Genomic DNA, 10,228 nt, shown 5'->3' with positions numbered 1-10,228 from the left:
TAATAACGAACGAAATTCTTTTTCTTTCACAAATTATTGTTCATACCAGTACGTACTTTTGATCTTTTCAATAAGATTTCGATAGAGAATGAATTTTCATTTTTTAACTTTTAATCTCCTTTTATTGTTTTGCGTTTCTTTTTCTCTTTTCTCCTTCATCAAATTCTCATATTTCAAAACTCCAGCACCACGTCGCGTCATTATAATTAAATTCACCTTACGGTATATCTTATTTCTGAAATCTTCACGAAATACTCTTACAATTAGTCACTTCTTTACAAGCGACGCTATTCATTGTCCTATATTCGATAGTCGTATGTACTTGCGTACATATACTATATACATATACTATATATGTATATGTATACACACATAATATATTAATATAAATATTAATAAAGTATAGTTTGGAGACAGTTTGAATAATACAGCCGCTAGTTTGAGAACAATTGTATAGTTTCGGGTCGGACCTCAAAGTTTTTTCAACATAATGTATGTTTTGAGGCCCATAAAGCGACTGTCACACCAAATTTGTTTACTTTTTTTTAATGCTAGGGTGCACATACGATTGTCGTTATCATCGAAATTCCACTAGATTTTCATTCACCTTCAGGTAAAGCGATCCAAACGATGTAAAGCTTGAGTCTACTTTAAATTTTGGCTACCTTCGTTAAAATTGATTTGTATACAGATAGGCGTAAAATTTTAAAATTTTTCACTCTTATATTTAGAACAGGCTAAACCCTGAAATCCCTGCGGACCTGCTTTTCAATTATTTTTATGAACAAACGTCGTACGCGCACGCAATTCGCGACAAGTTCAAATGTACCAGTGTTAACGTTACACACGACGAATAATCTTACACACGGGTGTTTGTTCTGAATATAAATCGCAAAATGAATAGCGGAAAAAAATACTGAAAAAAAAGCAACAATTTATATAAATACGGCGATGGCCGTTTGATTATAAATTTCTTTCATAATAATAATAATAATAACGAACGAAATTCTTTTTCTTTCACAAATTATTGTTCATACCAGTACGTACTTTTGATCTTTTCAATAAGATTTCGATAGAGAATGAATTTTCATTTTTTAACTTTTAATCTCCTTTTATTGTTTTGCGTTTCTTTTTCTCTTTTCTCCTTCATCAAATTCTCATATTTCAAAACTCCAGCACCACGTCGCGTCATTATAATTAAATTCACCTTACGGTATATCTTATTTCTGAAATCTTCACGAAATACTCTTACAATTAGTCACTTCTTTACAAGCGACGCTATTCATTGTCCTATATTCGATAGTCGTATGTACTTGCGTACATATACTATATACATATACTATATATGTATATGTATACACACATAATATATTAATATAAATATTAATAAAGTATAGTTTGGAGACAGTTTGAATAATACAGCCGCTAGTTTGAGAACAATTGTATAGTTTCGGGTCGGACCTCAAAGTTTTTTCAACATAATGTATGTTTTGAGGCCCATAAAGCGACTGTCACACCAAATTTGTTTACTTTTTTTTAATGCTAGGCATCCGGAGTTGTGATGAGCTTAGAAAGTGTTTCGTTAGGTTAGGTTAGATTAGGTTAGAATTTCAATGCTGTGATGCGTGAGGGTATTAGCTAAAAAAAACGTTAGCTTACTATTGTGAATGCCCCTTAATCGCCTGGGTCCTCAAACTATACTTGTTACATGATTATATATATATGTATATACATATATACAGCATACTATATTAGACCCATATCTCAAGTGTTTATTTGACATGACTGATACGAAATATAATGTACCAGATTGTTCCGAAACATCTCCAGGGAGTTTAAGGATTGCATATTACAAAGTTTCGAAACCCTTATATTTGGGTTTCTTTGATTGAGACTAATCGATTTCTTTATCGACTAATCGAGCTTTAGTAATTTGTTTATAACGGTCAGTGATTTTCGATTGGTATATATTAACGTAATGGACAAGCTGGTTATTGTAAGGAAATTGCGAAGGTATGCAATTTCAATAATTCCCTATAATATTTATGGCGCTCAATGATTAACTGAAAATCGACAAACCAGTATCCGAGTGTAGCTGATCAAACGATAATAGAATGCAGGAGTAAATTGAGCTTTTTATAAAAAATATTTCAACTATAAAACAATATATTACATAATGCCCCGAGTGCCTTTATAAAGTGCATATACTATGTACTTCGATATTTCAAGGGTTATCCTTAAAGCTGCTAACTTCACTTGGGAAATTTTACGACCCATTTGCAGCGTCAGTTACGTCTGCAAGCAACATTTAATAGTATTTTTTAATTTCTTTTTACCAATACTTGTGTACAGTAGATTATTTTACCAATCGCAGTCAAGGATTAATGGTGGCTTAACAGTGTGAAAAGTTTTGATTTTACGAACTGAAGTCAAATTCAAATTTAATATTGTTCGCTGGATTCAAATCAGGCCGAGGCTACGTTCGTAACGGTCGATGCTGGACATTAATCGACAAGATTACAGTGCAATTCCCTAGGCGAAAATGAGCAACGGGACATTTCGGTGCAAATTATAGGGGGTGCAAACACACTCCCCAATGCACTTCGCAAAGTATACCAGAGTCATGATTGATCGCTATAAGCCTCAGGAGCTACGCTGCTCCTCGATATTTCTAGGTCATGTAGCTCTGTAGGGTCAAAAGAAGAATTGCAGGGATGAAAGTGACAAAGAAAAAAGAAGAACAGTTAAGGGCGCTGTGGAGGAGAATGAGGAGAGAACTTCGATCTCGACCTCGTTCGACATTTACTGGCACTTACGCCCAACGTGTATTGTATATCATGCATAAATACAAGGAAAAACACATTTTACAATGAGCACCTTTAGAATTTAAAACTACAGTCGCCAAATCTGATTACGGGGTAGACATGTGTTCTCTCTTAGTGTCGCTGGTCGTCGTTTGTGCGTGCAAAATTGGTAGAGATTGCCGAGGTGAGCACGTATCAAGAAAGCGTTCCAGATCCTGGAGTTTTCTTAGCTCATCCTGAATGTGATTTAGGTATGCCCAGCGAAGGACTTTCAACTGTCTCACGTAGTCCGGAGTCTCTTGATTGCTCAGACAATGTGGTAGTGACTGGCAGCAATCGCCCTGGAGGGTTCGTGTTATTTCTCGCTGTCCCACGAGATCATCCAGCTAAATGCAACGAGAACGCTGTAGTACTTAGACAGATTTATGTACCCTGGGTGGGCTTATACCTTTTTCTCTTGCGGAATAGTTGCCAGCTCTCGGCTGAGCGCCCTGTCTATGAGGTCGACGATGTAACACTTGCTGCTATGAAAATCGAGATCACCACCACCGGCGTAGACATTTTTTTCAGTAAGATTTGCATCCGCTTGATTATCATTGATCAAATTGTTATCAGTGCTAGGACGCTCCACTTTTGGTTTTATCGATTGCGAATTTGGAAGGGATGGACAGCGATACGTTTCACAGTACGGTATGCTCTTCAACTCCTGTTCCAGATTCTCATCCTTTGTGAGGTCCAACTGTTCCATGAACTCTGATGTGGCCTTCAAGTTCTTGTCTGCCGTTAACATGGAGTGATAACTCGTACTAGCCTCTACATTGCGTACACGATCCTTTGCCTACAAAGGAAATGGTTAATTAGCTCAATCGTTAATTGGAAATCCAGGATACTAATATACCTGGTCTTTGGGACTTTTACTTCTTGAAGTATCAAATGCACCTGGCCGAACGTTACTGAATTGTGGCACCGGAAGTTTACTTGGCAAGAAATTAACTTTCCGCTTCTCGGTCGTATTAGCGTCCTTATCTTCCTGTCTAATATTTTTCCACTTTTCAAATTCACGCACCTCTGAATCTAATTCATTTAACTCTTCTCTGTCTCGCTGAAGTTGCTTCCACTCTTCATCCTTTTGAATGTCATACTTTTCTATGGGTTGGGAAGTACCGTCCCGTTTTTGAGACTCCACACTCGATTGCTTTTTTGTATGCGGATAATCATGTACATGCTTAATCGGCCGAATACTCTCCTCATCCGATTCGTCCTGTGTACAGAGGTATATTTACACTATTGTTAACTCGAACCTAGCACAACCTCTACTGTAAACTACTTTATCTTATCCTTGAAAATGTACGCAAAGCTAACCAAACTCGAGGGTCCCATTACGTCCCTACACACATTACACAATAGCGACTAATTCATTTTCCCAACGAGTTCCCACAAACGACTATTTACCCAGGTACAATAATTACGAGTGGATTGTAACGTGGTATCGTCTCTTCCATAATTATTTAGAATAACTTTTCAGCACCTGTTGCCTCATCAAGGCATTCCTCAGAAAATCTCTCACGCACCTGCTGCTGTTGCCATGAGTTATCTTTCTTGTGAATGCTCTTAATCGGCGCACATTCGTATCTAGGGTAACCCTTAGTATCCTCGTCCGCCAATCCTGTCTTGACCATGTCCCTCATCAACTCCTGAAGTATAGGATCGGTCTCAGTCGTTTTCAACTGCTGATTACCTCCAGAATTTCCCTTCCTCGAACAATGCACTATAGTGGAGGGTCTGCACCGAGAGGCTGATCTTGGAGATCGTGGACTTTGTAATTTTCTCCCTGGATGCATGGACTTTGCAAGAAATTGTTCGTACTGGTCCAGTAGTGCATAAACATTTTCAGTGTTCCTGACAGGTGAAGAAAGAAAATGATTGATTGCCAAGATCATGACCACCTTACCGTTACTTTTTGTTCCAACCTTGTTCTGGCTGGTGAGTATTTCATACTATAAGGTGGACAATGGCAGGATGGGCAGTGTTGAAGATGATTTTTCGTTTTTCGTTTGCGACGTGACGCTTCCCTGCTCTCAAACTGCATCATTGGCGGGTCACATCTGGCACAAGATTCTCGTCTGGTCGTATCGTACGACTGACGTACCATTGATTTTTGCGGTGGGTAAGGTGTTCTGCGATATAATTCTTCGGTCTGATGGTAGTCCGTCTCGTTAGACTCCTAAGTACGTTAAATAGTTATTAAACAGTGATAGAAAACAATTTTTAACTAATCATGGCTCTCTTTAATTCTAGGTGTCTCTAACCGTGTCTGCTGCGTTTCGAGGCATCTTGGTTACTTGATCTAATTTTTGGCCAGTGTGCCTCGCACACAATACCCAACGCGAATCGGGCTCTCGTTAAAAGCTTCGGGCGCGTACTCGTGAACATGAGCGCGAGAGCTTTTGGCACGTTTTGCCGTTATATATCGAAAGAGGGTTGGATAAATTAAATGTAAAAAAATGCATTACCACGCAATGGAGGGACGAGCATTGTTTAGAAAGTATGAATGCTGTTTCAAGCTGTGTACGTCATCTGTCAATGATATTAAAAAAAGTACGATCGGTAATTGATATCATTTTTATACTGGATGAAAAATGTATTATTCATATACGTTTTCGTGCATCTATTATAACACGAATTCAGGCTTTTCTGAGGTAGCGCAGTTTACGTTGTGAATAGTATATATTGTAGAGGGATATTGCGTAATCCTAAAATAATGAGAACACGATATTGTATCTAGAACATTTTCTATTTTCTAAAATTCTACATTCTATATTCTATTGCTCCTTCGATAGTCATGCGACATCTGCATTTAATTTCCTCTCTGTATTGCAAACAATTTGCAAACAATTGTTTGCATTTGCAATGATGCGTTATGTAATCTTGCAATAATGCAATCGATAGCAAATAAATAATAGTGTAGAAAAATAAGAGATACCTCAGTACAAAATCATGTACATGCATACTTTGTAACGAAAGTTTTATGCAAAACCAAGTGTCACTTGCTAGAGTCTTCGTTGTTCTTTATTTGTCAGGGAAACACATTAAATTCGTGGACTGACTAATATGTATGTAAATCAAAAACGGAATGTCAACTATCTGTGATAATACCGCGAATAGTATTTCAGTTGGAGTTAGGGTTGACATAAAATCTATAACTGTAATTTTGAGAAATTGTCTGCTATCTACATATACTGAGAAGGAATGCGGCTAAAAATGAACTGATTTGAGTATTGAGTTGTACGTTGAAGATAACAATTACAAGTATGACAGAAGTTCTTCGTTAATGATATATTTACTGTCTTCTTAAGTAAACCTATTAATAATAAAATTATTAATTATCATAAAAGTGTGATAGTAATAACACCATTTGAAAATCTTTTTATATATGTAGTCAATAAAGTGTGTAGATTACGTTAACAGAAAGATGCGAAGGGCCTTTAATTTAAATACGAACTTTAATTCAAAATATTATCTAATAATAAATATAATACAGGAATCATATGAATGTTATGTACTATCAAATAAACCTGTGTAATAAAAAGTGCGTATGCGTTAGTTTCTTCAGCTATCTTGTACTCTATATGTCACAGAATGCTACTCATTTTGAATCTTAATAGTTTTCTTAGAATGTTTCGCTGCAGCTTTTTGCTTTATAGGTGATTGATCAATTGGATCAGTCAGCAAGTGGGACAAATCGATAAATTTTTGTATGTTTTTTGTATATGCGAAAAAGCATGCTACGACACTGAATGTTTTTACCGTGTTAAAACTTCATCGACGCTGCTGCCATCTTTCGATATAGAAGTGAAGACAATAAAAATTCGATCAGCCAATAATGAATGAACGAAACACAAATGTAAATTTATAATGTGCCCTTTTACCGCTTTACAATCTTTGATATTGTATAGTATTATATATTATATACAAATATATTATACTCATCACTAAATAATTTATTAAATCTTTTACATGTTATCGTCGAACGTACCATTGCGTGTAACTTATATTAAAATATTCAGCATCCACTTGCACGTGATTTATGTATATTTTATTACCAAAAGGACCGGCGATATTATGTTCATGCTCATTTGATGTCAAGTGAGATTGCCGAGGTATTAAATATTTTTATCATTTCGAAAGCAATTTCGAAAATTATTCAAGCGAAAACGAGGAACGCCTCTCAGAAAAGGAATAAACCTTAAAGGATGCATCGGAGAATGAAAAGAACTGTCTCGCCGAATCAAGAGAATCCTTTGCCGATAATCTGTCTCGAGGAAATTGTCTCCGATGCCATTACGAAAAGTCTCGCTAAGGTAAAGGACGTGGGTGAATTAAAAACGACCACTGTTCAATTGGGAACTGAAAAAATGCGTGCCAAGACAGCTCTTGGAAAATACTTGGTCGATTTTGCGCATAACTCGACCATTCATGGCTTGAACCATATAGTAGCCCGTCGAAGACACCCTGTAGAAAGGTATATTGAAGTAATTCGCTTATAAGATCAACAAATTTTTTTTAGAATATCTCAAATTACTTAATTCCATATTAAAAAGATTTCTAGCTGGTCTTTTCGTCGCTGGGGCTTTAATCTGCTTGGCACTGTTGTCGTGGACATTTTGGAATAGATATCAATATGAAGCAACTAGCATTACACTAAATCATGACTATAGAAATTTCCAAATTCCAAGTCCATCTGTCATCGTATGTCCCATCAGTCAAATTGATAACAAAAAATTTCCAGCAGTTTTCAAAAAGCAAGCACAGCCAAATAATATATTAATATTACTTTACACTTTCAATTATTCACTACGAATTATTATACTAAAATATCATCTTCCCAGATACGATATACAAGACACTCCAAAAGCAAGAGAATTCTTTACGTTCATTTCAAATGTCACTTACGATACAATGATTAATGTCATGAATTACGAAGAAGTACCATCGTCACTCTGGTTAGAAATACTTCATGACTTGTGGACAGATGTTCAAATCTATCCAAGTTTCGGACGAAGAGAATTCACTGAAACGATTGATAACATTGTTACAGAAGTGGGAATATGCAAAGCTTTCGCGAATCCCACTGGAATATACTCCACTATGCAGTAAGACCATTTATGATAATTAAATTCTATAATTCAAATTGGAGAATGAATATCAAATCGAATGCGAAACTCTTCGATAGGTACTGGCGAACTAACAATTGGACGACCTTTCCAATCGATATAGAGACGTTACCGTCAGTCAATTATGAAACTCGTACAGTTCCTAAAAACTATTTAATTAAAGGACTCGACGCCAAAGAAAGTATAAAAAGTATAAAAAAGAATGTTGAATTTAATCGATTATTTCAAATCATTAATATTGTCTTTTACAAAAATAGGTTGCACTGTTCTATCCGGCCAATGTTATGTATTATGGCGGTGAAATGTTTCACATTAGCGGTACGCGAAAAGTAAGCGTGTCTGTCGAAGTTCAAGAAATCATGACACACGATGAGCTTAAGTTTTTGCCTCAATATCAAAGGCATTGTGGTTTTCCTGAAGACGGCGGATTAACTATGTGGCCAATTTATTCTCGTGCAATGTGCTTCTTTGAATACAAAATGAAAAGGATTCGACAGTTTTGCAATTGCCTTCCGCATTTTGCTAGACCTATGCGTAAATATTAGTCTACGACTTTTTTTTGTGTAGCCTATGATCTATTTTAGAGAATGTACTGTCCTACTTAACTTTATGTGTGTATATTTGTACAATGGGACTCCGACAACTCGAATTTCTATAAGTCAAAAACTCTATCGCACTATGAACCTTTGAATTTTGTAATGTTTCACCGTTATAACTTGGAAACTTCGATAGACCGAAACTACGATAGCTCGAAGCATATTTCGTTTCCCTTGAGTTTCGAGTTATCGAAGTTCCACTGTGTATGCCTATATACATATAGGTACTACAGTATCTGATTTCTTTGGTAGGACCAAGTTCAGGTGATTCAATACTCTTGAATAACTGTCTATACGTGATAATATTGATCTTCATTTTATTAACGTTTTAGCCAATGTTCCCATTTGTAATGCTGAACAACTTCGATGTATAGGAGAAAATGTAGCGAATGTTGTAAATAATGACTTGAAGAATTTACAATATAGTAATTGCATTCAAGACTGTGATATGGTTAGATATACCCTACTAAGCTTTTCGTCGGTAGAAATGTAAGTTATGTAATTAATTACTTAGGGCAAATGATTAATATATGATATGTTAAATATACATATAACGTAAATTCGTAGGGGCCCTATAGCTATGGGCAAAACTGACATAAGTATTACTTTAAATTTTCCATACGATATACAGTACCGGATTCTTCATTTCGGATTAACTGACTTTCTAGGTAAGAAAGATAAATATTATTATATTGAAATAATTATACTACACACGAAATACTTCATAGCTGCTGTGGGCGGTGCAGCAGGGTTATTTGTTGGAGCCAGCATAATATCTTTCATCGAAATATTTTACTATGCAACTCTACGATTGTTTTGGTATATAGTGAAACTTAACCAACAAAAAAGAAAACGTGTGCCATAAAAAAATACGAAGATAAAAAATCAAATATACTGAATGACTGCAATAATATATAACACATGAGCGGTATGTTTAACAAATGTAGTATGTATGTTGATATGTGGCGAAAAATTAGAACAAACAAAAGTGATTTCGGAATAATACACCAACTATCATGATTGCTTTGAAACTCAACCGCAAATATAAAGGCAGCATACGGTGGCGCTCTATGCATTTAGCGTCGTGAAAGATCTGATATTTCTTCAATAGTATTTTACTCCGCTAATCCACTGATCTTTATTTAAATTGCACCCATTTGAGATAAGTAATATAACTTCTGGCGTTTGTTCATCGTTGCCAAAGTTTTTATCTGCAGTGCTCAATAACTTCGATGCAAACGATAACGTTTGGTAAATACCACAGTGATTTCGAAGAAGAACATCAGCAGATGTCTCAATTGCATTCCAAGCTGCAATAACGTTACCTATCGCGTGGTAAACTTCAATTTCACGTCGTAGTAAATTTTTCAATTAGCTGCTATAGTGCAATAGTAATAATATGAATGTTGAATTCCATTTAATTTTTAATTTGATCTTATATACATTAAAACATTTATTACGAACAAATAACACTTGTTTTCATATTTGCGTTTAGTACTGAAACCACTTTTATTTATTATTTATGGTCCTATCTTGATAATTATCCATAATTTTAATATAGAAGCAAGATTTAAGAAAATTAAAGATTATTCATACAGGGAGAATATAAATATAAGCCATGCGCGCTTTTGCCAATGCAAAAGGAAAAGTTATT

At 35.5% G+C, this 10,228-nt stretch overlaps 2 protein-coding genes across 6 annotated transcripts; one reads left to right on the top strand and one right to left on the bottom strand.

Annotated features, from left to right (window-relative positions):
• Positions 1 to 2,718: 2,718 nt before the first annotated feature.
• Positions 2,719 to 7,875, bottom strand: LOC107268647. Of its 2 annotated transcripts, none has more exons than XM_025085923.1 (6): positions 7,758 to 7,875; positions 4,775 to 5,028; positions 4,376 to 4,703; positions 3,703 to 4,065; positions 3,253 to 3,642; positions 2,719 to 3,190 (listed from the first exon to the last, which is right to left on the bottom strand). In XM_025085923.1, exons 2-6 carry the CDS (start codon positions 4,954 to 4,956, stop codon positions 2,912 to 2,914), a joined length of 1,542 nt encoding a protein of 513 aa, XP_024941691.1. In that variant the 5' UTR covers positions 4,957 to 5,028; positions 7,758 to 7,875; the 3' UTR covers positions 2,719 to 2,911. The 2 variants fall into 2 exon arrangements, with proteins under 2 accessions (XP_024941691.1, XP_024941690.1); XM_025085922.1 differs by lacking the exon at positions 7,758 to 7,875 and adding an exon at positions 5,114 to 6,302 and having other exon boundaries at positions 2,720 to 3,190.
• Positions 6,796 to 10,113, top strand: LOC107268704 (pickpocket protein 28). 4 transcript variants are annotated; one of them, XM_025085921.1, is made up of 8 exons: positions 6,796 to 7,326; positions 7,406 to 7,606; positions 7,694 to 7,957; positions 8,038 to 8,155; positions 8,236 to 8,512; positions 8,907 to 9,063; positions 9,142 to 9,242; positions 9,303 to 10,113. In XM_025085921.1, exons 1-8 carry the CDS (start codon positions 7,058 to 7,060, stop codon positions 9,437 to 9,439), a joined length of 1,524 nt encoding a protein of 507 aa, XP_024941689.1. In that variant the 5' UTR covers positions 6,796 to 7,057; the 3' UTR covers positions 9,440 to 10,113. The 4 variants fall into 4 exon arrangements, with proteins under 4 accessions (XP_024941689.1, XP_015597228.1, XP_015597227.1 ...); XM_015741742.2 differs by having other exon boundaries at positions 9,142 to 10,113; XM_015741741.2 differs by having other exon boundaries at positions 7,406 to 7,957.
• The last annotated feature ends 115 nt before the right edge of the window (positions 10,114 to 10,228 follow it).

This window comes from Cephus cinctus, unplaced genomic scaffold (genome assembly GCF_000341935.2).
Source record: "Cephus cinctus unplaced genomic scaffold, Ccin1 Ccin1_scaffold0577, whole genome shotgun sequence".
NCBI classification, from domain to species: Eukaryota; Metazoa; Arthropoda; class Insecta; order Hymenoptera; family Cephidae; genus Cephus; species Cephus cinctus.
Note: the sequence above shows the minus strand (reverse complement) of the source record. Positions and strands in the feature narration are given on the sequence as shown.